The sequence below is a fragment of the Apostichopus japonicus genome, chromosome 23 (genome assembly GCF_037975245.1).
Source record: "Apostichopus japonicus isolate 1M-3 chromosome 23, ASM3797524v1, whole genome shotgun sequence".
Taxonomy (NCBI): Eukaryota; Metazoa; Echinodermata; class Holothuroidea; order Aspidochirotida; family Stichopodidae; genus Apostichopus; species Apostichopus japonicus.
In genome coordinates, this window is record NC_092583.1 from 7,226,331 (window position 1) to 7,254,136 (window position 27,806).

Genomic DNA, 27,806 nt, shown 5'->3' on the forward strand with positions numbered 1-27,806 from the left:
AATGATTACTGAGATTGTATCTGTATTGCCAATGAAATAAAGTGAATATTTACATTTTTTTGAAAGCCAGATAGTTCATCAGCTCTCAGCTTTTTTTGAAGTTTTGTATACTTCTATACATACATGATAAAGATACTATGAAGAAAACAGAAACATTTTCAGCTCAATTACCATAATGACATTCATTATGTTAATGACAGATGCATCCACAACTTACTATGATCAAATTTAACAAATTCTTATCTTTCCTAAAAAAAAAGGCTTTGAGGATGTGGTTTGACCAGGGGAAGCAGTAATTATCTAAGAATTGATTAAGCCACCCGAATATACCTTTATCAAGTAGCCTATCTTGATGGCAATTACTGAAAATCATCTTTAAGTAATAGGTTGATGTAGTTGGGTCACTGGGGCACATGCCCACAACTATTTTCTAATATAGCAAATGTGCACTACTGGCAAATAAAATGTACCCCTTTGATGAAGAACTGTCTTTTGGATATCTTTGTTAATTTTAAAATTTTATTTTAATTATTCACGTGCACCATAATATTATTGATAGCTTACTAACACATCATATATATTTAAGTGATATGGCCGGTGTGTATCGGTTTTTAGCATAACGAGTGGTATTTGTGGAATGAGAAAGTGCCACTTTGAAGTTGTGTCCCACACTTTTTGGAAGCTTCCTACCCCCCTTGCTCACAATAGGGAAGCTATACATCCATATTATCAGGTTTGGGCCACATACACGCAAACACACATGCTGAAATGACTGCATATGTTACTGTAATTGTTTGCCTATTAAAGGCAAGTATACCAACATGGACTTAGTCACATAGAGTATATACATATATAACATTGTTAGACAAGGGAAGAGAATATTTCATGTAACTCCTACAGGTGTAATTACACTTATAGTCCTGTGTTTATAAGCTCCAACTGTAAAAAATAGTTTGTACAAAATGTCTCACCGACTTCCTCACCACCTCTCAAGTGAACATATTCCTGGGTACAGCACCACAGGTGATATGATGTTCGTATTCATCATTATTTGGTTACAATAAACCACATTATGAATTCAGTCATTATTCTGGGCACATTGTTGCTTGAACTACAGGATTTTTACTTCTGAATTCTCTGACAAGTTTTGCACATTCTTCATTTCCTTGTTCTGTTAGGGCATTTTCCAATTTTGTGATGTTTGTAGGAGATATCAGTGAATTCTTTGTCAGCTTCTCCAACAAAAGAGTTCCCGGTGTTTTGTGCTTCTTGATATCAGTAATTTCTTCATCAGGAAGTTGGAAAATATTTGCCAGCAGGGTAGATTGGTCTACATCAAGATGTTCTGATAAGTTCTGCTTTAGCTGATCAAAAGATTTGATGATGGCTGTGAGGTTGAAAGAAAAGGAAATTGGAAATACGTTAAATACATTACTCTACATACAGTAAATTCAACAGAACCTGTTTCATGCAAATAATATTCAGAATTGTGAGACAACAGTGATGTGTTTCTTACACACACTGGAGTTTTCAATGATACTAAACATAAAATCTGATTGAACTCCAGAATGTGTAATTTCAAACAGGTGGTTGAATTTCATTACATTTTATTTTTCACTGCAGTGAGAAATTCAATACAGTATATATTATATATTGCTATGGTGTCAAAACTGATGTTTCCTTAATATCAAATATTGCAAATAGCTGATAGTTAGTCCCCCAGTTGGCATGGTAATTGCAGCCAGGACTCCTCTGTGCAAAGTAGGATTAGGTGCACTTATCTGATGTGTAAGGAATTGTAGGCAGTATGTTAAATGTTGATGTATGAAAAGTAAGATTACATATACACATCTCATATGAAAGGACTGTAAAGCATCAAACATAAACACTTGATATACACAGGCCTACATAAGTTAACATGGCATTACATTTTAATCATGTAATTAATTACTCACATTCAGGAAGGATGAGCTGGAATGGAGATGTGATTTGGTCAATATGTAGTAATTTGTCAATCTGTGAAAAGGAAATGAAGAGGAAAGCTTGATGATTCTCCTAGAAACTTAGTTTGTGAATATCTCATCTCTATCACATGACAGTTTGTATCAAAATGTGGTTTAAGTGACAATGTTAAGATATGTTAATTAGTAATTACTGTTTAGGATATTTTGTATGTATTACATTTGTGACATGAAGACAGCTTGTCATAAAGATATTTGCTTTGTTGAAAATTGTAACATATTTCAAACTTGTCTTATGGAAGACAGTTCAATAATTTAGGCAAACAAAAAATGACTTCATTAGAGAATGTAAAAATGGTAAACAAATAAAGAAAAGGTAAATATAAAAGGAGTCTCAGTAGCTTAGATAAATCCAAAGTGACACATTAAACTCCATGTATTCAAATATTCTTTGTGTTAATTTAAACGGAAAATCAAGTTACCTGCAACTGAATATTAAGCTGGAATAGATTCTTCACTGACATCCCATATCTTGCTTCTATTTTCAGATTGACAGTATCTTTGAGCCCTTTATTCTGAAGACGGAATTCTAGCTTTTGTCTGTTCTTCAACCATAGGGTTACCATAGCAACATCCTTGAAGAGAAAAAATCAAGTGATGATTATTAATTTATCAAACTTTTGAGAGCCTTTAACATGGTGGTCAATTTGTTAGGGCACCAGGCTTGCAATTTAAAGAATGTAGGTCGCAGTACTGGTAGACTGGATAGTTATGATCTGGCCTTGGGCAAGGGAATTAACCTCAACTGCCTGTCTTCATCCAGGTGTCCATATTGGAAAATGCAAAGTAATTTGTAAATATAACTGTGAGCTTTACTTTGACCACCCCCAATGTCCCCCAGTGGACACATATATGGTAAACTGAAGTACTTTAAGACCACTTAATGGAATTATGCATATTGAGATTTATGGCTGTTGTAAAGTCATTTGCCATGGCTTTGGCCTTCAGGCAAGACTATAAACTATCAACTTCATATTCTTTTCAGCTCTTAAGGTTTGAACAGAATGATTATTCGTATTAGCATCAAAATAAAAATAAACAAGGGACTATAACATTTACAAACATTACAAAGTAGTTATATAATCAATACCTGGACAGTTAATGAGGATGGAATAAAGGACTAGTCAAGAATGAAATCAACTGCATAGAAAACTGCAGCTGGGACCATCTGACCCCTTTTTATTAATTGAATATCATAGGAATTACAAAAGGAGGCAATTTTAAAATTAGATAATGTTTATTTAAATAACAACATATGCTTACACCATATACACACCAGTCAACAGATGCATATAAATATACTTCCAACAAATGCAAATTACCCTTGGAACAGGAATTTTCTGCATTCTGTACATGTTGCCAACAAATAAGTAAGAATATTTAGCAAATATTACTAACCACTTTTCTAGGATGTGGGTTACACTGTGATGTACTGGAGTTAGTGCTAACATGTAAAGTTGAAGCCATAGATTTGAGTTGAACAGACACAGGATCATGAATTATGGTTCCCTTTTGCTGGTAGATTTCTTCATTGATAAGACTCTATTAATATAAAAAATGAAACAATTTAATATGATATTATTATTATTATTCATGTAAATTTTAATATTAACATCAATTCACACACTGCTTAATTGTCCTATGTATGATCAGGAAGCAATAACTTCTCCCCGGTATGACCCTCTTTTGGGTGGCCATTGTTTGATAAATAAAGGAGATGATTATAAATATCGATTACATAGAGTGTCTGATAGGATGCATTATCAAAGACCATTAATAGTCTGACAGCCTATGTTCTGAAATATAAATCTTCACTGTCTAATCTTGGACACCTGGTCAAGGTGTGTTTACAAATGTGTCTGTAATTGTAAAAGTGACTTGTTGTCGGTTGTCAATGATCACCAGCAATAAATTATTGAACATTCAATTTTGTTCTAGGACATCTGATCAGTGTGGTTTGACCACTGCAAAGTTATAATTTTCACCAATTAATGACCACAGATAGCCTTAACCAGCTTATCTCACTTGACCCGTCCTTTAACGTTTTCATAACTATTTGACTGTCGGAGAAGTTTGAGCCCAGTAGGGCATCAAGCTAGAACTTTATCATTTCCATCGCTAAAGAGCCTTGGTTAACAATGTATCAACTCTGTACAATTTTGTGTATGAACCATGTGCCATTCAGAAAGGCAGACAACTGAAATCTATGAAACAATTAAAAATACCACTTCAGCTGATAAAATATGCTACTTACTTCATGTTCTAGTGTGTCATCGTTATGAAACCAAAGATGGATTGTCAATTGATCCCCCAAATCAGAAACTCTGTTAACAATCGGTAAAATACAAACACGCTTCCTCATCTTAGGTATGAAAGGGACATGAAGACCAATGAGACAGGGTTTCTGAGCTTCAACTGCAAAGTGCTGACTTTTCATAGAGCAGCTGAGGTGTTTCCTTTCTAAGCTCCATTTGACAGATTTATCTGAAGGAAATTGTAAAACATTTTGCTTGTAAGTTTTTATAACATGGTGAAAGGTAGAACACGAATACTAACTATACCATAGATGATTTTAATGCGACAGTCTGGTGGTAGAAAATCCAACACTGCATACATAGAACATCAAAATAGTAAAATATTATGTTTCTAACTCTATGTATGGATGCAGGGTCACTTGATAAAACCCTGAAGTTTAACACAGCTTAAAGGTACTATTTCCCTCTAGAAATGTTGTTTATTTCTCCCTAAAATGTGCAACATTTGAATGTTTGCTCTCAAGGTACAACTTAAGAGAGAAAGGGTCCTAGCAATGGAGATGATTTGTCTGGACCTTACTGTACTTCCTTCCTGAGATATTGACTTTTACATTACATAGAGCCAGAAGGCTTAGTGATTTTCTTCCCAATATTGTGTTTGTGTACTTAGGTGGTTTCACATATCAAGTGTGACTTTCATTCCAGCTTTACTTTATCAGTTAAAACACAGCAAAAGAAAAAAAATAGACCTGTTTGTAAGACACCAGAGTACACATCAAGACCCATCTGGTTAGTTGTAGTTAAAGCACAGTGTGGAATAATCAAGGTGACTGGCTTGTGTAAAGTAAGGCTTTCTGGACCAAATTTCACAAAGGGGGTCAACCTGAGATTCTTGTTTGAGGAAGGTCCTTTAATGGCAGGTTCAGTAGAAACCCACAGACTAACAATCCTTCCAGTGTGTAGTGCCCCAGCTGGTACACACAGGCTAACACCTGCGATAAACATCTCTCCTCCACGCTGATCAAAGTATTGTTCTTTATAAAGATTTGACCCTGGGAACAAAGGAAGTCTCTCTGGAGGAGAAAAGTAATATATTTCATGTGAAAGGAAAGTATTTTGCCACTTTCATTGAAAATGTGTTAATTGCATATACTGTTTCAATTCACATTATGAAAATAGCCTCTTTAACACAAATCTGCCTTAATCTTTTGGCTATTTGTAGAAATTACAATAATGAAAGGTGGAACAGTGAACATACGACATATTTAATGTGATAAATGGAAATAAATGTAGAAGAGAATTGTTCGTTAACAGTAACAAGACTTAGGTTTATTTACAGCATCTAGATAACATATCTATTTTGTAGCTAATTTGTGAGTAATATTCCTAAAAAAAATAAATAAGAAAATATTTTTTCTTCCATGAACACTGAAGCAGTCAAGGGAATGAAATGTGGTTCTAGATTGTCATATAAGATTGAGGTTAATAAAATCGGAAGACATAAATAAGAAATACCCATTGAGCTGAATATATGGGAACTTTACCATGCTCTTCCTTTGCAAGCAGCAACAGCCGTCTTCCCAAGTCCAGCTTTCCATGAGACAATTTCAAGGCTCTTTGGACATCCAGTCTCTTGTATCCCTCTTCAATTAAAATTTTGAAATTGACTGACAATTGTGGTTCCCTCTTTGAAATGACTACCGGTTTCTCTGGAACTTTTACCTGAAACAATAATGTTGAAATAGTACAAATTGTTTATTAAATTCACATTTGTTATCATTATTTGATGAAAATACTGCATTTGGTTTGGCTAAGTAAATCTCTACACAGACTTCTTGTGCATTTGATATCTATACATGTAACTTTAAGTAAACAGAAACTGTCACAATTAGTGGAAGGATGAATTTACAGACAGACTTGTATGACAGCAAAAAGAATACTTTTCATATCAGTAAGTACAGTCTGTACTAGACCTTCTAAACTTCTAAGATCTTGGCTTTATTCAAAGTGACTTTTGTTTTGCTTCACACTTAACATGTTAAGTCTTTACAATGTTTTACAAAGCACAAACCATTTTCTTATCATCTTTCTCTCCTTCGTTTTCCTTTCCATTCTTCCCTTGTGACGTATCAATGTACTCCAGCACCAGTCTTGTCACCTTATTAAAGTGAATAGCTTTCAATCCTTCATACAGTCCGATCAATCTGCCTGGCATGATGAGCACTCTTTCATCCAATATTTTCATCAGTATCTTTCCAGATTCTGCTGCTTCCTGAATTGTTTCATTTTCTGCTGGATTGAGCTCGAACACCATGCCTAGCTTTTGACAATGTTGTTTATCCAGAAGCTTTGCAATGTCTCCTTTCAGCTTTTCATACTTTTGTAAGTCTGAAAGTGAGGACAACAACATTCACATTACATTCAAAGGAGAGAAAAGACTAGATTCGCATGTATAACTAAGAGTGCTTGAATCACAGGCTAGTTGTGCGCCAGGTTTCAACAATGAGCAATTTTCACAACTAACATGCACAAGTAAGTACACAACTGGCCCACAAGAAGCATGCAACCTGCATGGAGAACGTTGATGCGTGCACACAATAAATTGGTGAAGTATACTGTCCACAAGTTGCGTGCAACTTTTCAACTTTTACCCCTCGTCTTGTGCATAAGTTCTTGTCTTGTATACAGTTTCACTTTCAAAATTTTCTTTGAGCTACAAAGTAGTTGTTGATTAAATGTCTACCAATGAAAATTAGTTGTTATAAGTGACACGTAGGTGTGTCTACTCCTTAAACCAAATGCTATTACATTTTCACATCTACTTAGACACTCACCTGGGTCCATGTTCTGTATGTTTGCTTACTTTTTCATCTCCACTAACACACGCTTACCTGGTGTATGTCTAGAATAATGAGCATTCATTTTAGTTTTTGTTCCAACTTCACTTTAGATGCAGGTCAGGGTGGACTAATAAAACCCCAAGTCCAACCATTCGTTAAATTCCACTTAAAAACTCACCTAGATGTAGTTCTCTAAAAAGAATATCCTGACTTTCTGGAGATATGAGAATGTTTTTCACCTGAAGAAAAAACAAAAAATGTATGACCAATGACAACTTTAAATGTATCTATCACACTCCTGTGAATGATAAGGATTAAAGTAGGAATGTAACGTAGAACAAAAGGGCTGAGACATTATAAATTTGTGAAATCCCGAGGAAAAGGATTATGTTTATGACAACATATACCTATCATTTATGGAGTATTTAATTGGTACCTAAGATACCATCAAAACAAAGTTTCCAATAACGGTTGACCTGTGCTTAGCATATAACACATGTAATATGTACATTTTTATCAGCATTTCACTGTATTTTGAGTTAAATATTTTTTTAAGCAACACCAAAGTCTCGGAAAACGGTATCAAAATAAGAAACCTAGGTACACCAGTGAGTGACTGAAAAAAAGATAATACTTGAAAAACAGACTATTATAATTCAATTAAATTCAATTGTCATCCACCATCAAGTTTACAAAGAAAATGATTCATGAGAGAACATGCAACAAATAACTAGAATTCAGTTCCAGCACTACATTATTCAGTTAGCCTGAAAACAGTTGCAAGACTTAATTCCAGCAGACAGGACATTACTAAGCAAAGAAATGATCAGAAGAGAGAAGACGCCGCTGCTAATATGAGAACACAAACAGCTAGAAGACAATCATCAGAACATAACTCACCTTTGATTGGAGGATAAGGGCTGTCTGGTTCATTTCATGTTGTGATACTTTTAACTTCACATCAACCATGTCAGTGTCTCCATCGTTGTTTCTTTGAAGTCTGAACTGATGAGAGACTCTACTGGCAGCACAGAGGTGATCAATGTCTACACGCTAATGGATTAAAAATATTGAAGATCAATGTACTGAGGATGAGAATGCTTGATATGTACTCAAAGAAACAATTCCAAACTTTTATAGAAACAAATTAAGGAAAACCTGGTAATTGTATTAAAGAATTCCATAACAATATTTAGGTTAATTTTGTTCAATGGGGTAGAAACCGTACAGGAATAAAGTTGAGTCATAGATGGTCCTGTCATTGTAGATGTCATTGTATATGGGCTTATATCAATCCTTTTGTTTTGATGAGTTTTCAGAGAATTACTAGGAGGGCAAGTAATTGTCTCACTCATTCCTGCTCACAGGACAGCCACCTAATCAACAACCCACTCCAGCAACTGCAAGTTTGCCACAGCACCTGAACACTAACTTAAGAACACAAAAGGAGGTGAATTAAAGACATCCCCATTCATGATCCCCAAAGTGCAGCCATGGTGAGTGAAGCTTTTTATCAAACAATGTGAAAATAGGAACAAACCTTTCTTCCTAATTCATGAACCGAAATACCATCCCTCGCAAGATTCTGCTAAACAACACTGCCCACCAGACGTTTGCATAGATTCTGGTCATTGTTTGTTTTTTTTAACCACAAAGAGGTCGTTGTAGGGCCAACATTCTAACCACTACAACATTTTAATCTACCCTAGGTAGCCAATCCCTAACTACCTTTCCTTAAATGTAATGTTAGAAGACAAATTTGAATATATTGGTGATTAAAACCTTTCTTGATTCTTCCTTCATCAGGTGGTAACTATCACCAGGCGATGACATCATCAGATCAATGTAAGAGGCATAATCTCTGCCGTCATTCAATGTCCGGGTAACTTGAAATGTTGTATAGTTTCCTAGACTCAGTTTGGACTGGTAGTCCTCTAACAACAACTAAAACATCAGAACATGGAATAGTTAATTAAAAAACAAACAGAGTCAATTATGCAATTTGTTGTGTAGCTTCACTATTCTTCATCAATACTGCTATAGCAAGTAACAGCAGTTTCTGTTCCCTAAAATGAATAAAATTACCAATTAATGTTGCTTGTTTCTATCAGATCCTCTAAATCATTGTTGCAAATTAAGTGTAAATGTCTGGTATTTCATATGTAACAGTGTTTTCGTTTTGTTAAACTATGATGAATCAATAAATATGTCACACAAATGTACCCTTAACCAATCACTTCATAATTTGCCAGTAATACATGATCCGACCTACAGATCACAGCACAAAGCAGAATTCACCTCAAACTGCTACACCTATCACCATGGTAACAGGAGATTATCCTTACCTTGTACTCTTCATCACTGTCCTTACAGAAACAAACAGTTATTAAAATATCATCTTGGGCATCCAGTATCCCGTCAATAAATGGAACAATACGGAATATATGCTTCTGTTCTGTTTCTTGGCTGACTAAATTAACAAAGACGTAACTCAGAATGTAAATATCAAGACTGATCTTCTCCGGTTCTAGCTTCCAATCAACAGATTTCTCTTCAGTCCAAGTGATTTCACCTATAATAAGTAATATTATATAAATATTTAACTTGGTCATCTTAAATACAGTAAATATGAAGAGCTTATTAAATTAGATATATTTTACCTTACTGATTCTCAGAATTTAACTCATTTTACTTCTCCTTACATCAAATGCATTTAAAGTGTTCTTTGGTCACCATCTTTACCTTCTTGTAAATTTTCTTCATCTTTCAGACCAGTGAAGATAATAACACCATGTCGATCTGGCTCAGGGATAATAGCCGAGTGAGGAATAATCAGCTGGGCTGGCTTGTTGAGGGCGAGTCCTTCTGGCTCTAGTTTTATCAGGGGTGTCATTCTGCCTCTACGTGCACTTCCAGGGAGGTGTATGTCAGGATCATAAATCACTTTAACAGAAATTACACCTTCATAGGATAAAGCGTCTTCAGGAATAGTCAGATGTACCCCCATGATGCTAATAGTTCCACCTTCACATTTTATCCTGTGTTCAATGTATGAGTGATTGTGCCTCATTTCAAGTATAGTTGAATCTTTTCTTTGTTTTGGTAGTTCTTCTCCCTCTGTTCTCTCCCCCAAACTCTCCTTACTATGGTCATGATCTTCCTCTCTTTCATCAGAAGCTTGTGATGGAGTTGATCCATCATCAGGGACAAATTTGACATTTTTAACTAAAAATAGAATAATAGAAACACAATTACAAGTAACTGATGCTTTGATATAGAAAACCAGAATACAAAAATGCATTGTAGTTTTGATGATGTAACATGAGCAGTTTTCTTCCTGAAGCTGACATAATGTTTACGTAGTGAGGGTCTACAACATATCTTTTAGTAATACAGTGAAAAGCAGTGTGATGTAACAACAATAACTTCACAATGACACAGGCTGTCCTGAAATGACCATTGACCTGAACAACAGGCTTCTTGTACTTAATGTGAGAGGTACTGTACATCAACATACTAAATATGACATTTGTCCCCTGGTGAACTCAAACGACCATTAAACTCTGCCCACAACATTAGGCTTCTTGAACTCAATGTGGTACAATGACATACCCAAAAAATGCGATCTTTCTAGGCTTCCCTTGTAATATTATGTTTAAGAATACCTATAAGTGTAAAGAGACAGGTAAGAGGGGAGTGAGGAAAATGTTTGGCATTTGTTGACTTCAAATGTCCGTATTAATTGTTTCAATTTCTGTAAAGCGCTTCGAGCAGCGTTGCTGATGAATGCGCTATATAAGTACTATTTTATTATTATTTTTATTATTACTGTACTATTTTTGTTTTATGTATTCTGATTGCATCCTTCCATTCGTTCTTACCTGGCCAGTCAAGCAGTTCAGGTGATTGGTTTTCTTCAAACTGAAAGAGGTCAATTTTAGACTGATAGGGAGCTAAAAGATTTTCATTTGTTTGGTTTAGCTGAATATGAACCAAACCCTTTTGTAGGTTAGTGACATCGTACATGTTGATGATGTTTCGTGTTTTCATGAATTTAATCAGAGTGATTCCCGGTGTCTCTATCAGAGAAACCCGGCGTAGCATATCAGTTTCTGCCGGTGGTAGACCAAATAGAATTGCTAATTTCAGGGTGCTGTCTAGAGTAAGATCGTCGGCAACATTGACCATTAATCTGCCGTAATCAGCTGAAATGTAAATAAAAGTAAGAATAAAATAAAGTTAAAGATAATACTCAGCACAACAAACCAATTGATGAAACTGATTATTTAATAATGCATGATATCACATTTTCCAATTATTCATTTGATTATTAGATTGCTTTGTATCGCATTAATCTATAACAACAAAGTACATTTCTTTAAAATCAGTTCTATAGCAGAAGAAGATATAATCAATGTGGAATATGAATAAATTCCTTTTTGGAGTACTGTTGATGTAACTCCTTATCTACACAACAAGCATCTGTGTTACCATAGCAACTTTAACTGTCACCTTTTTAGATGAAAATTGATTTCCAAATCAAAAATATACTCTTCAGCTTTTAGGAGGGAGTGATGACAGAAAAAGTAAAAACATTATAAAGAGGAATTAGATGAGGCTTTTATTTTCTAAAATATTTTACAAGAAAGACATTGCAGGTGTTGACATGCCTTATGTTATTTGCTTTTTGACCCTGGCGATATGTATATAAATCTATATGACACTCTTTACACTCAGAAAACATACCAACCATCAGGGTCTTGTGATGTGCCCCTGACGCTAATAACCATGTATGCTTTTTTTACACTTTGTCTTTTCGAAATTGTCAGAGTTTCGTATCCAACAGAACGCACTTTAAACATGGATTTACTGTACTTTTGATATTAATTGCTTTAGTTTTATTTATTTTTTCTCTGTGTCAGAAAATGCTTGACCTGTGCTTGTTAGTGCATGTGAGGCAATCAGGCTTGTGTTGCTAAGGAACGGTGAATCCTGTCGTCTGCTACCTACGTCAATGTACACTGTACACATACAGTCCTGATGTGCTGCATGTGTTTCATCTGCAGTTCAATCTTTTGAAAGGAACTAGCATCTTAGCAATTGAAAAATTGCAGTAAACATTAGTATGTGCATCACTTAGCTAAAATTCTAGGTTTCCCAAGATATGTCTATGATCGACTCCCAAAGGACCTTAGTTTAATTGCTATAAATTTGCTTCAAGTATACAACAGATACCTGATCACACGACTACCAGAGGAGTAGTGCAACATTTGAAGTTTCATAGCAGTCTGGTGAATAAAGGACTAAGCTAAATTAGTGACAGTGTATTGCTTCGGGTGAGAAAGAAGAACCAGGAAAAGATTGACAAGGAAGACTACGCATCTTGTACAACCATTCCCATATCAAATCTGCATTGACAGTTAATGTCACAAATCAATTAATTCCCAGACTAACCATTTAAAAAAGATTTAACTTGTTTCCATGTTACCCCTCGATTTATTTACACCTGTGTACAGCTCACTTGAATTTTCAATATCTCAACATTATTGACAATGCATCTACAATAATTAAATAGACTCAAGGCACCCCCCTCCCCCCACCCCCTCTGTCCCTCTTCCTACAACTCACCTGACAGCTTTGAAGATCTGCAGGCAGGACTATTTAAAAACAGACAGACTGTATATGGAATTATTTTACTGCATGCTTGATATTTACATTGAGCAACAGTATTTATATTTTCATTGTGATCCTACCTGCCAAAGTTGATTCCTGTGATATGTCTGGACTTTCGCACTCTTCATGTAGGGTTTCTTCCGCCGTAACAGATGCATATGAAGCCTGCATATACAAAACATAGAAAAGATATCTTATTTGATGAACTGAAACTTTAGACCAGAGGGAAACGTCTCCCAGCGGTAACTTGCCTTGACCTCCACCCAAAATAAAAGGGTTCTTGTACTCACTATAAAGGAGACACATGCCAGATATGAGCTATGTTATGTATTACATTTTGATATATCACGTTTACAAGGTTTTTGTATAAGGCTTTAAAGAATATGATCTTTGATGACCCCAAATGACCTTTGACCTCCACCACAAGCAATAATGTTCTTGTATTCATTATAAGGAAGCCACAAAATAGAGCCAACAAAGTTTCCTTTTTGAAGATATTTTTTACCCCTGGTGACCTTAAATGAACTCTTGACGTACACCAAACTGTGAAGAAAAACTACATAAGGCTATCCTACAATGCATATGAACTCCTTTGATGTTCAGGTTCTGGAGATTTTTTGAGATTTTCACATTTTGCCCTCTGCTGACCCCAAATGCCTTTTTATACCTCCATCCAAACCTATAGGGTTATTTTTACTAATTGTGGGGAAGCCACGTGCCAAATATGACAACTGCAGAGTTTACTGATCTTGAGATATTGTGTTTACAATCTAGGGTGTCTAAGTACACAGCACACCCGTGCGCATCAACACAACCTAACTTGACTGCATAGTCTGCCTATGATTAGTAACCACAAGAACCCCAGTTTTCCTATCTATCAACTGTCAAATGACACCAAATTTGTCTTTAGGTGATATAAGCAACTGACTTTAGCATAGATGAATGTACTTATACTCACTTCACACTGCATGTAATCAAATCGAGCATGATTTTAGAACATTTTTTAACTCATTGAACTATTTTCTGTAAAAGCTCAAGATTTTGTTGTCACCTTTTAATACCTTCAACAGTGGAATATTTATCATAAATTCAACACATTAATAGTTTAGTCACAACATGATCCTAACTTCATAAACACAAACTTCTTGTCTACTGGTGGTATACTGGCTACACATACACACTGTACAATTAAACTGACTTAACTTAATCATACTTTTAGAGCACATTTCACACTTTCACAGATCATGCGCCCGGTCTTGCCTGATCGGTACATCCGGCACGTGATCCGTGGGTCTGATCTACCATAAATCGGGATGTCCCGTAGCTATCTGTGGCAACCCGTACCGGTCCGGCCTTCAGATACGTTGACAAATATTGAACTTGCTTTACAAAAATATGGGTCTAACCCACAGATGAAAAACCCGGTAGAGGACCCGTAGCAACCCGTAGACAATATGTAACCCTATGTAGTGGACCTAGTAAGCCGTGATCACATGATCTGTTCGTGCTGATATAGGTACGTATTGGTACATATTGAAACGGATTGGGCCAAGTATTGGTACATATGCACTACGGCTGATACAACTTGCTATGGGTTGGATCGTGTTGTGACGGCTTTGTAATAACCCGTCATGGATAAACAGCCCATAGAAAGCCGTAGTAGAACCCTACGTTTTCTGTTCATATACGGGATAGACCGGGGAAGATATCTGTAACAATCCTAATCAACCCATAACAACGCCGTAGTAACCCATACTGGACCCATATCAACTCGTCCTGGATACGCATCATCGCCTTACGCTACGGATCGTTCAAAACTCACACCTGATCTGGGAAAGTGTGAAAGGGGCTTTACCAATTCTTGTTGATTCAAGGCTTCCCTAGTCTGTTTCAAGACCTCTTGTAAGGCCATGGATTCTTTGGCATATTCCAGTTGAGACTTCACAAGTTCATCTTTTGTAGCTCTCAGACTTGATTTAGCCTCTTCCAGATCCTGTCATACAGTGAAAGAGACAAAAGGGATGCACCTCCCAGTGATTACTTGCAACATATTAAAGTTTATACTAGCAGTGACGTATCTCATGTCTGAAGGGAACATATTTTGTCACATTATTTTCAGGCAGGCTGAACTGATAATATTTTGATCTTTACTTGAGGGAGTGTGTATTGCAATATTACTACATGGCTCAGAGAAATCACATGTTCAAAGTAAATTAGTGCAGATAACTGTGATCTCTTTCAGGGGAACGACCAGGAATTGGGGAATTACTGTTCTAGAAGAGGAATGTAGGCCTATCAAATTGAAAGACAGCCGTTCAATGATATCAATTTGTTTGATTAATTTTATGTTTTGATGGTCAATAAGTCCCATAATATGCTTTAATCTACTACATATTGTACCATAGCACATGCAGAATTCCTCTATTTAGCTAATTAATTTAAACTGTAACTTGTACTAAACAATTAGAATAATGTGGTTTAACTTCAGTTTAGTAGAGAACTTGCATATAAACAAAGGATACAACCATGCATTGCAAACTCTCTGAAAGATCTGCCATTGAGATAAAGTGATTAAATACTTTTACCTACAGTGGGAAAAGAGAGAGACCTGTAGGCTAGGTGTAGCACTTAAAGACTTAAATACAAATGGGATCTTGTACTCGTCATGTAAAAGTTTCGTGCCTAGAAGGATCTTTGTCAAATTTCTACTTCTTGATTGTTCCACTCCTTGATCCTTTACATGTTTTGATTTACCTCACTTAACCTCAATGACCTTTGACCTCTATTAATATGTAAAGAGTTAATGTACATCATATGAACTAAATATCATGCTTTTATCAAATCTTGAGACAAAGAGCTGTTAATATGTTCATCATTGGACCTCTACTGTTGAACATCATAAACATTCCCTAATTTCTGAAAATAAAATGTTGTGTTTGCAAATGGTAGGCTACAAATTCACTTTAACACCACCAGATCAAACAGAATGGTAATCTTGTTCATAGTTAATAAATTTCTCATGAAGTCAGGTAACTAGGTCAAAAGATATCTATAATCACATACTATGTGAAGTCTAACCTCTTTCTGCTGCTGAAGTAATTCTTCCTTCTCATCCTTCAATGTCTTCAGTTTGTTCTCAGCTGTATTCAATGTATGTCTGAAGTCTTTGTCTGTTGCCTTCAATGCATCTTTGAATTGTTGTCTTTCCTCCTCTGTTGTCTTTAGTGTTCCTTTCAGCTGTTGTCTTTCTCCCTCTGTTGTCTTCAATGTATCTTTCAATTGTTGTCTATCCTCCTCTGTTGTCTTTAGTCTCCCAGTCAGCTTTTGTCTTTCCTCCTCTGTTGCCTTCAATGTATCTTTCAATTGTTGTCTTTCCTCCTCTGTTGCCTTCAATGCATCTTTCAATTGTTGTCTTTCCTCCTCTGTTGTCTTTAGTGTTCCTTTCAGCTGTTGTCTTTCTCCCTCTGTTGTCTTCAATGTATCTTTCAATTGTTGTCTTTCCTCCTCTGTTGTCTTTAGTCTCCCAGTCAGCTTTTGTCTCTCCTCCTCTGTTGCCTTCAATGCATCTTTCAATTGTTGTCTTTCCTCCTCTGTTGTCTCTAGACTCCCAGTCAGCTGTTTTCTTTCCTCCTCTGTTGCCGTCAATGTATCTTTCAATTGTTGTCTTTCCTCATCTATTGTCTTAAGCCTATCAGTCAGCTGTTGTCTTTCCTCCTCTGTTGCCTTCAATGCATCCTTGTATTGTTGTCTTTCCTCCTCTGTTGTCTTTAATGTTCCTTTCAATTGTTGTCTTTCCTCCTCTGTTGTCTTTAGTCTTCCAGTGAGCTGCTGTTTTTCATCTTCTGATTCAATTAGTTTTTGAGAGAGTTCCTGCCTTTTGTCTTCTAATGCCTTTAGTTGATCTTTTAGTATTTTTTTGGTAAACTTTGAATCTGAAACAACATATAAGATGCAAACATGGTTAAAGATTGTCTTCCACCCAAGAGATTTAGTTACTGTATGTAACTAAACACAGTTCAATGTATCTTAATTATTTGTGCTATACAACTTCCAAGATAATATTGTCACAAACTTTCACCAAATTTAGTGAGCTCACATTTTGGTTCAACTTTAGCATGTTATTTGAGGTGACACTGCAAATCTTTCACTTTCCTTGGTGTTGATTTTGCCCAGTTTCTGAGCAATTGAACAAAGTCAAGCCCCTTCGTTGATCCTCCAATATATTAAGGATATTAAATTACAAATTTCAAAATTTTACCGATCTTGTCTGAACATATCCCAAGTCAAACTTTTGAGTATATCCCATAATAAGTTACAGACTTATGAAAAGATTTGACTAAAATGCAAGACCTGCAGGAAACATGCAGTGTGGAATAATTACACTTTTGAACATCTAAATTGGGTTCTCTTTAACTGGGTTTGAAGTACTTTACATGTCATTGCAGCTATTGAATTTCTTGCCAACTTATTAATCACATTATTTGTGTCAAATGGTATTGATGCATGGTCCTTCTCCTATCATCAATGGGTTAATTAAGTTAAGCTAATATAATGGTATATTACATCATTGCCCACACAAAGAATAGATGCGTTTGCATGTTTGTTGATTCCTAGCATGTTTAACTTGTGAAGCTCTCTAATATAAACATACCTTGAGCTTGTTGGTAGATGGTCAATACTGCCATCAATTTACTCAGTCCTTTGTCAGAGCATGCTGTCATTAAATAGTTGATGTCATCAACAGAAACCTTCCCTGCCTCTCTGAGATGGTGGACAAGAGATGAAAAGGGTGTATCACTCTCAATAATGTCCTTTGATTCCTTAGCTGGAACTTTAAAGTAGTCACGTAGCTTCTTACAATCATCTTTCTCAATCAATAACTCCAATGATGTGAAGAGGCTGTCAAAGAAAATGTCACTCTGTAACAAAATCGAAAAAAAATATCAAATAAATATACTGGTGGTAGCAGGCTATGAAACAAAATAGATGATTGAGGCATTGAGACAGCAACATATTTAACGAAGGGATTGATTTTAATATGATGAAGGTATGGATAATGTGACTGTGATTTACCGAGTTACTTCAACTACAATATTTTATATATTTATTTAAGAAAAAAATTAAAAGTATTAAAAACGGATTGATTTTTAAGTTGTACAGGTACATGCTTCTATATGAAGCTGTATCAGTGAGATTGTTGTAGATTTTCTTAATGATGCCACCAACTTATAATTATTCTTGCTTGGGCTAAACATTATTCTCCAAATTTAACCAATAATGCTACATTGTGACCCATGTTTGCATGGGAATGTAATCATGGACATGGAACTACTGAAATTGTCTTCTACTCTGGGCAATGTACAGTAGGTGGTCAGTAACATTAAAACACACACAAATCACCCTCTCCCTACCCCTTCTTATCTCTTACATTCTCCTTAAGTATTAACAATGTTGTTTTTCATGAGTTAACATATTAATTACTATGTCAACCATTGAGGCAGTGTTGTATTTTACACAGGTTTTTACTTACAGATTCACTTACTGTATATAAGCCTACAATCTTGCAATAGACATGTACTGAATGAGTACACAACTTACTTAGAAGCACTATAGGCTGGAAGATATGGTTTATGCTTGTAGGTTGTACAGCTAAACTACATGTGCTGCAGCACAAACGCCTGAATAATCAAAGTCCATGTGCACTGTCAAGACTTCTTTAAGATTGGTGTATACACTAAACTTTATGTGTAGCTACTGCACTATGAGCTTTACACAGCTTCATGATAAAGAATGCATGTGAAACATGTACAGTAATTATTGAAAACTGTTCGCAGTTATCAACTATAATGCTAAACCAAGTTTCCTGGGTTACTTAATCCTGTTAGACATAATTTACTAGTACATGGTGTGGCCTGGTGACATTTATAACCAGAATGCAAAATGAATAGTGGTTTCAATGATGTAACATTCAGCTATTTTCTGCATTAATCTGACGTAATTATAGTGAGGGTGTACAACATACTTGATATTAGTAATACAGTGAAAAGCAGTGCGATGTGACAAACAATAAATTCACAATGACACAGGCTGTCCTGAAATGATCATTGACCTCAACAACAAGCTTCTTGTACTGTACTCCATGTGATAGATACATCAACATACTAAATATGACATCAGTCCTTGTTGAAAGATTGTGTAAGACATGGTTTGACAATCTGAACCCCTGGTGAACTCAAACGACCATTGACCTCCACCCACAACATGGCTTCTTGTACTCAATGTGGTACAATTACGTACCAAAACAATTGCGATCTGTCCAAGCTTCCCTTATGATATTATGTTAAGGAAGATGTGTTAGTGTGGAGAGACAGGTTAGAGGGGAGTGAAGTAAATGTTTGGCATTTGCTGACTTCAAATGACCTTTGACCTCCACCAAAAGCAATAATAGGCTCCTTAAACTTAATATGGTACATCTACAAACCAATGAGATATGTCCTTTCTTGCAATATCATGTTTACAATGTTGTAACGATTTGACCTGTTGTCCCCAAATGACCTTTGATCTACACCAAAAACATTACCCTTCCTGTACTCAATGTGGTACGTCTACACACTAAATAAGAATTGTTCCGAGCTTCCCTTCTTGAGATATCGTGTTTACAAGGTTTTCAAATTTTGACCTCTGGTGACCCCAAAAGACCTTTGACCTCCACCAAAAACAACAGGCTTGTAGTACTCAATGGGGTACGTCTTAACACTAAATATAAGGTCTGCCCATGCTTCCCTTCTTGAGATATCGGGTTTACAATGTTTTCAAATTTTGACCCCTGGTGACCCCAAATGACCTTTGACTTCCACAGAAAACAATAGACTTTGTGTACTCAATGTGGTACTTCTACACATTAAATATGAGGTTTGCCCCAACTTCTTTTCTTGAGATATCGTGTTTACAAGGTATTGACATTTTGACCCCTAGCAACCCTAAATGACCTTTGACCTCCACAGAAAACAATAGGCTTCCTGTACTCAATGTGGTACTTCTACACATTTAATATGAAGTCTGCCCAAGCTTCCTTTCTATAGCTATTGTGTTTACAAGGTTTTCACAATTTGACCCTGGTGACCCTAAATGATCTTTGACATCCACAGAAAACAATAGGCTTCTTGTGCTCAATATGGTACATCCACACACCAAATATGAAGTTGGTCCAGTTTTCCCTTCTTGAGATATTGTGTTTACAAGCTGGGAGTCACAAACGCACACACGCATATGCCATCATGAATGCATAGGTTACGATATTCATCAAAACCAAAAAGGCCTTACATGAAGACCATTGTTCTTACACTGGTTGACATGTGGTATAAATGCTCTCTTATGCAATGGATAGCAATGATCATGTTGAATCCATGTTCATAACAATTGCATACATTAGACTGTATTCTTGGTCACTACAATTAAGTAATGTACTGCATATTTAGACAATTGAGCAGGATATTGTGTATCGTCACTTGCACAAAGTGATGTCTATAATCGTCACTGTCACAAAATTGACAGGAATACACTGCACCGTCCATTTTCCATTTTGCCTCCATTTTCCTGCTTATTCCTATATGACCTTCATTATGAGTGTAGTACAACTAAATTGTACCTTTGGAATTTCTCAGGAATGAATCCGAAATTTGTTACTTATATATTGTTACTTATAAGGACTACATTACACTGTGCATTAATTACTGGAAATCATTGGCCATCAGTGAAATGAACTAATTAGAATAGAACTCGACATACAGTAAGACTGCCAACTGACTCAATATGTACAATCCATATTAATGTAAAGCCTGTACTTAACTACAACTTTCTCTCCTCAAAAGTAATGAAAAATGATTTCAATGGCTTTGTGAATTTTGCAGTCTAAACTCTGTTGACAATGTGAAAATTAGCACCACAAGGCTAAAAGCAAATTTTCCCTTCTTTATCTGCAATTTTGACTAATTTGCACCTGAATAAACCACCCTAAATCCCAAAATAGAAGCAAGCTTGTGTCATATCATTTTTATCAAGACTTTAATACAATCATCAAATCAAGGTCTCATCACTACAGCATTTGCTATACATGTGCACTAGTGCCAAGCTAATCACCATGGCCTAAATTAAGATAAAAATATTGCCCTTACTTTTTCTTGAAAGTTACCTCATTTCATGGGAAATTGCACCTCTGGTGTTTTTAACAATATGTTACATTGATTTATGTCACATTTGTATATTTGACAATCAAAAGTATTGATAAAGGAATAAATACTTTTTTGTCTGAGCTGTATGCAATGCAACATTCATCTCGCATCACTTTTCATAGAATTGTTGGCCTAGATTTTCATTAAATAGACATCATTGCCAAACAAAATTTCACTTATTGCACTATTGAGACTAGTTTGCATTCACTTATACCAAATTTTGACAGCTTGTAAGCTCAGAAAATAGGAAAAATTCTTTCCAAGTTTAGTGTGTAGCTCTAATATTGCAAAGTGCAACAAGCATCCAATGGCCTAAACTTTTCATAAAATTTTGCACTCATTTCCCACCATTTTTGATCTCTCTCGTAACAAAACAGTAAAAGTTATGTTCTTAATAAAATTCCGCATTCACTGATACCAAATTTGTAAAAATTAGCAGCTTATAAGCTCAGAAAATAAGAAAACAATATTTGCCAAATTTATTGTGTTGCTTTAATATTGCAAAGTGTAAGAAGCATCCACTGGCCTAATTTTTCCTAAAATATTGCACTCTATTTTCCACCAATTTGATCTCCCTCTGCACAAACCAGTAATAGTTGTGTTCTTCATTATATTCCGCATTCACTAATACCATATTTGTAATAATTAGCAGCTTGTAAGCTCAGAAAGTAAGAACAAATATTTGCCAAGTTTTGTGTGTTGCTCTATTATTGCACTTTGCAATAAGCTTCCAATGGCCTAAAATTTGGAGGAAAAAAAATTGCACTCACTTTTCCACCATTTTGATCTCCCTCGTAACAAACAAGTAATAGTTATGTTCTTTATAAAATTCCGCATTCACTAATACCAAATTTATAAAAATTAGCAGCTTTTAAGCTCAGAAAATAAGAAAAAATATTTGCCAAATTTTGTGTGTTGCTTTAATATTGCAAAGTGTAAGAAGCATCGAATGGCCTAATTTTTCATAAAATTTTGCACTCACTTTTCCACCATTTTGATCTCTCTCTTAACAAACAAGTAAAAGTTGTGTTCTTAATAAAATTCCGCATTCACTAGTATCAATTTTGTCTACATTTGAAGCATGAAGACTGAGATAATAAGGAAACAAATTTCACTTTTATGTACATTGACAGAAACACTTCCATGACAACCTTACCAGAATCAGCAAATCCCAAGGGAAAAAATGTTCTTATTTTTCTCTAAATTTTGCAAAGCAGATCTCAAAACATGTAAAAGTGTCTTTTCCCTACTTGTTCGCATAGAATGATACCCAATTTGCTGAGCTTCAATCAAACGATTGCTTTAATAAAAGTGATAAAGTCCTAATTTTAACCATAGGCCTATAAATCCTGTATTAGTACTCACTGTGTGATATTCATATACTTTTCCAGTTTTCCAGGTAACCACAAATAATCTGTTTATGTTATTATTGATCCTGATTCTCCTGGAATTATCAGGAACTTTAAAAGAAGCCAAGATATGACCCCCAGAGATGGAAGAATCACCCCCAGAGATTGAAGAATGACCCCCAGATAGAGAGTAAACAACAACTTGTCTACTCTCACCAACACCATACCATAATATAAATATTAATCCTTTCTCTTCACTGACTGTTATACTACGTGCACGGCTGTACTGTGTGTCTGTATATTCCTGTTCTATTTCTCCCTCACTATTATAAATTAAAGCTCTATCATACCGGCCTGTACAGATAAACAGTTTATTATTACTAACTGTTATATCACAGGGAGAGTCTACTCCTTCTAATCCTTTTAAGATGATTGTCTTCTTTATTCTCAATTCTCTCGCATCTAAGACAATCACCTCATTGGATCTAAATAACCCGACATAGACTAAACCATCTCTGGTTGTCATACACCTGGCTTCACCGTTAAACTTCCCTTGATTGACCAGACCGCCATTACTACTATCGTACAATGCTACCGTATTTTTACAACGCGTTAAAAACAGACGATCATCCAGGAAACAAACAGTCCGCCATGATGAACCAAACTCGGTAAATTCCTCAGAATAGTAAGGCTCTGACGTCAATAATAACGGTTTTTCTTGAGAATCAGGATCTAATTGTAACATAAACAGATCAATAAAGCTGCATTTTGTCGTGTTGTTATATCCAGAGACAGCCAAACGGCCTGTATCTAGCACGTCCATGAAGAACACTACGTAATCTTTTCGTACGGTGAATCGTGGTATCGTTGTATGCACTCTGTTTGTGTGGAAGGCAAAAGGTGAAAAGTTAGGTCAGGGTTGGAAGGTTGTATCCGTGGTAACGAAGAATTTAGAGTTGATTTTTAGATCGAAGGAATGTTGATGAACAGCTCTCAGCCTGCGAAGTAGCTATATAGCCTAGGTCTTACAAACGGCACTAAATTCTTTAAAAAGCTGTTGATTTATGCATGGGACCCCGTCGTGACCCACGTGTCATAGCACTATATGTCCAGAGCAAATTATTCGACATGGTAATCTCGAAGATATAAGAAATGAGACGTTCAAGGCCTAATAATTAGGATACTGGCCTAGCTGTAGATCCATGACTTAAAGTTATGCTGTATTGGCCCCAAATATGCTAGATATTCAAATATGGTCAACTTTGGTCAAAATTCTTAAACTAATTTTATTACAACCTTCGAAGAAATTTTCCTCACTGGGACATTCAGTCATCATCATGTTCCTAAAAAATATCTGAGAACAATTTGGAGATTAAAGACCTGCAGGAAAATACTTGTCGAAAACTTCTAGCAATTATAGCGTTTTCCCATTAAGAACCCTCTCCCGCATAAAACGTGAAGAAAATACATTTCCGCATGAATGTACATATGCATGGCGAGCGGAGTAAAACGTGCTAGAAATTGGAAAATCGACCGAATAAAATACTTTTCTATTAAAGTATCCTATTAATAGAACAACATTTGAAATTAATTACTGTGTGTTTATGAAAATATTCCTTTCACAAAATTTCTCACATATAACAATACCGACTTAATATATAAGCCCTGTTAATAGGCAGTTTCAGTAAAATTGATGAAATCGCATTGGCTATATTTTGTTTGCTTGAACACGATTTATTTATCTTCAATATTCATCGTTATCATACGCATGTACTGATGTAACGTTCTGATTTAACTCTTCATGTGTGTTGACCACCCGCATGCAGTACATTCTAATTCATTCGCATTTAGCGCCAAAAACTGAGAGAAAGAGACACACGGTCACAAGTTGTAAATGATGGCGCTATAACAAAAAGCTAACTTTGTCAAAAGGCTCCGCTAGTGAAAATTGATGGCGCTATTAGAGAAAACCAATTTGGTCTAAAGATTTCACGGGGTGACTTCAGACAGAATTTCAGGTGGTATTTAAAATAAGTCCTTTTTTGAGACATTTAGGAAAAATGTAAACAGGAAGTGTCCTTTTGCTAATACATGAAAGTAATGAATCAATAGGTGCTGTATCGTTGTCGCATTAAAATAATGGAATTCGTGGCACAGAATGCAGAGAGGATCCATTTTATCGGCGATTTGAGATGGCTTTGTGCTTTACCTCCCCAAAGAATCGACACCGTGATGTCTTACTACCCTTAGGAATTTTGTGCCCCACCCCCTATTCGATACTGAACTTTTCCCCACATTTCAGGAGTTATTTATGAGAATGTCTTTTATCTGTTCATGAAAAATTGTCAGTTTATAACATTGCTTTTGCATAGATGAATGCAAAGTAAAGAAATAATACTTTTCTTAAATACTGTCATTCATAAAAACATTTAAATCTTGTATAAAAAAATAAAAAAATACTTACGAGGTTTTTGTGTTGGCCATTTTTGATATTTGCTTGTTTAGTTCTACGAGAATTATAGCAGCGGGAGTCCCGATCTGTGCATAAAATTAGAACAAAATGTAAAAAACAAATATGACTTTCTAAAGAATATTCTTATCGAGGAATATCGCAATAAATACAGAGATCATCGGAACAGAAAGAAAGCTTCTTTAGGGGTGAATGCTGTGGCTTTTATTTAATGTTTAACGAGCAACCTTGAATTAATATGATGAATGAAATTATGGTTTTGGTTATTCCCGATTCTAAAATTACACTTTCTACGATCAATCAGGAATTTAACATCAAAGTTTTATATTTAGTTCATGATGAATTGCGAGAAAAAAAAACGAAATCGTGAGAAAATATGTGAAATTTCGAGAAAATGATAAATTCATGTATACGATGGTCAAAAGTGGAAATTTTACTAAGAGAAATTATATTTTTATTCAACATTTCCCGTACAGGCATGTTATACGATGTAGCTATATTTACCTACACTGGAGTGCTAATAACCAATGCAAAATGCATTGAGGTTTCGATGACTTCAATGCACTAGACTTCTGCTTGTTATTATAATCAGAACTAGCTGTTACAATACCACTATTGCAGAATAAACTCAGGTCAGTCTACTGTACGTGGCTATACACACCTCCACCAAAAACAACTTAGGGGCATTGTACTCAATTTTATGAATCAACACACCAAGTATTAGAGGAATCCACGATTTCATTGTTAGATATCATGTAAAATGTTTTTCAGAGTTTGACCTCTGGTGACCTATAGGAGATTTGACCTCACAAGCAATAGGATTCTTGTACTCAATATGGCAAATCCATACACCATGTATGAAAAGTATCCATGAATTCTACCATGAGAAATCATGTTTTGAAGGTTTTCAGACCTGGACAAATATTTTTAAAAGTACTCGCTATTTGGCAACCGTGGCTAAAAATCTGCTCGCCAAATTTCACTCGCAAGTAGGCCTATGATTGTTGTTCATATGTCCAAAGTACAGATCTGCAAAATCAATACTTTCTTTGAACAAAGGCTAGGCAGTTAGGCAGATACATGGTGCTACGTAATTGCGCATTGGAAAGTCATGTTTCTTTGCAGTATGAAATTCAACTTGAAACAATGAAAATCTGAGGTTGTAAGAGCATCTATCTTCCAAAAATCCTAGCAGCACCTACAGCAAATTTGTCTCAAAACTCCTTAAATTGTTCGATACTTTGCGTATTATGACAGCCAGTATGAAAATGCCTTAATAAATAATTAAGGAGATGTTTTGCCATCTTAAGGTGTATTAGTATTTTGACTTATTCACGTTGTTGTGTTAGCGAACCCTATTCTACCCAACCGTTGCTGGCCTAGACAACATAAAATTGCTCACATGCCTAACCAGGTTTGTTCAAGTTGTCCCATAATCATAAACGTGACGAAAGTCGAACGTTACTTTTAAGGCCTAGCTATGCTGAAACTGATGGAAGAGACTACACAAATTGAGATCAACAGCCGATGCAGACAAAGGCTCGTGAACTCACTGCCAAACTAAGACCGTTTTACACAATTATTTCGCATTAAGATTGGTCATAGTAAAAAAATCTAACTATTGTTAAGTTTCATAAACGCTGCCTGGTCACAACGAAACTACATCCAACCTGAAAAAATACGACGGAAAACGTCCAATAGAACTGCTGTACTATAAAGTACACCTTTCCGCACGCAAAATAAGGCTCCGAGCGGCATGTTGAAGCCAATGCAAGTTTGCTCGTATTTTCAGTTTTAGATTCTACGGATGCCCATAAACTCATTTCCAATTGCCAATAGCCTCCTTTTCGTATGAGGCGTAACGCACATGTTATCTGATAGGCTGGTATGTGGCAGATACGGTAGCTTATAAAACAATGTTTCAACAATTTGGCGTCTGGTGACTCCAACTGACTTTTGACCTCAACAAAATCTTGTACTGAACGTGTACCAACTACATACTAAATATGAGATTCGTCTAGCCTTCCCTTCTTAAGTTATCGTACGTGTTACAAGGTTATCACAATTTGACCTCCAGTGACCCCAAATGGACTTGGGCCTCCACCAAAAACAATAGGGATCTTAAACTCAATGTGGTACTCCTTCACACGAAATGTGAGATTGATCCAAGATTGTCTTCTTGAGATATAGTGTTTACAAGGTTTACTCACTTTGACCCCTGGTGACCCCAAATGACCATTGATCTCCAAAACAAAACTATAGGCTGTTGCTCCTAAATGTGGTCCTCCTACTCACGAAATATGACATTGATCCAAGTTTACCTCCTTGAGATATCGTGTTTACAAGTTTTTCACTATTTGGCCCTGGTGACCCCAAATGACCTTTGACCTCCCCACAAAACAATAAGGTTGTTCTACTCGATATGGTACTGGTATACACCAAATATTAGATTGGTCCAAGCTTCTCTTCTTGAGATATCGTGTTTACAAGCGAGGCGTCACACACACACACACACACACACATCGAACGTACACACACTCTCCGCCTGCATGGGTGCAGAGGTTACGATTATCATCGAAACCAAAAATTCATAAATGTTTTACTTTACTTACAATGACAGACGTCTGTGTAAGACAGGTGCAGGTGAGGTACAGCTAATATTCTTCGAAAGGTCTTGAATATCAACTTGTTCTTGAGATAATTCGATACGTTTTTGTTATGCCGAGTCGCTGTCACGTCTACGAAGCGTGAAGTGATAACACAAAATTCAAACAGAGAGCCCTTAGAGATTATCTAAAAGATAACTAAATACTATGACTTCGATCAGAGGATGAGACAAATTCTCAAATGAATATTAGATAATAAACACTGAAGAGTGGAGCACGAAAGAGGTAATGGAGGGTTGAATGTTGTAGTAAGAGAGGAGGACAGGCTTGATATGAATTGGTATCTAGCAAATGAATACAA

The 27,806-nt window shown here is 35.8% G+C and overlaps 1 protein-coding gene across 2 annotated transcripts; it reads right to left on the reverse strand.

The window, feature by feature from the left end:
- Nucleotide 1: 1 nt before the first annotated feature.
- Nucleotides 2-27,806, reverse strand: LOC139964463 (uncharacterized). 2 transcript variants are annotated; one of them, XM_071966049.1, is made up of 22 exons: nt 27,452-27,806; nt 24,834-24,907; nt 22,386-23,247; nt 17,441-17,708; nt 16,177-16,721; nt 15,868-16,134; nt 14,645-14,782; nt 12,870-12,954; nt 10,998-11,321; nt 9,859-10,341; nt 9,462-9,688; nt 8,899-9,060; nt 8,017-8,169; nt 7,295-7,355; nt 6,348-6,664; nt 5,821-5,998; nt 5,026-5,349; nt 4,276-4,505; nt 3,420-3,563; nt 2,444-2,596; nt 1,956-2,016; nt 2-1,387 (listed from the first exon to the last, which is right to left on the reverse strand). In XM_071966049.1, the coding sequence occupies exons 2-22, from the start codon at nt 24,851-24,853 to the stop codon at nt 1,086-1,088; spliced, it is 5,304 nt and encodes a 1,767-aa protein (XP_071822150.1). In that variant the 5' UTR covers nt 24,854-24,907; nt 27,452-27,806; the 3' UTR covers nt 2-1,085. The 2 variants fall into 2 exon arrangements, with proteins under 2 accessions (XP_071822150.1, XP_071822149.1); XM_071966048.1 differs by having other exon boundaries at nt 15,868-16,721; nt 27,452-27,805.

Excerpts from the sequence above, each read along its gene's own strand:
- LOC139964463 (XM_071966048.1), bottom strand. The coding sequence starts at position 24,853 with ATGGCCAACACAAAAACCTC. Across the intron at positions 9,689-9,858 it reads TGAAGAAAATTTACAAGAAG|GTGAAATCACTTGGACTGAA; the intron begins GTAAAGATGGTG and ends TACTTATTATAG. Across the intron at positions 3,564-4,275 it reads ATGACACACTAGAACATGAA|AGTCTTATCAATGAAGAAAT; the intron begins GTAAGTAGCATA and ends TTATATTAATAG.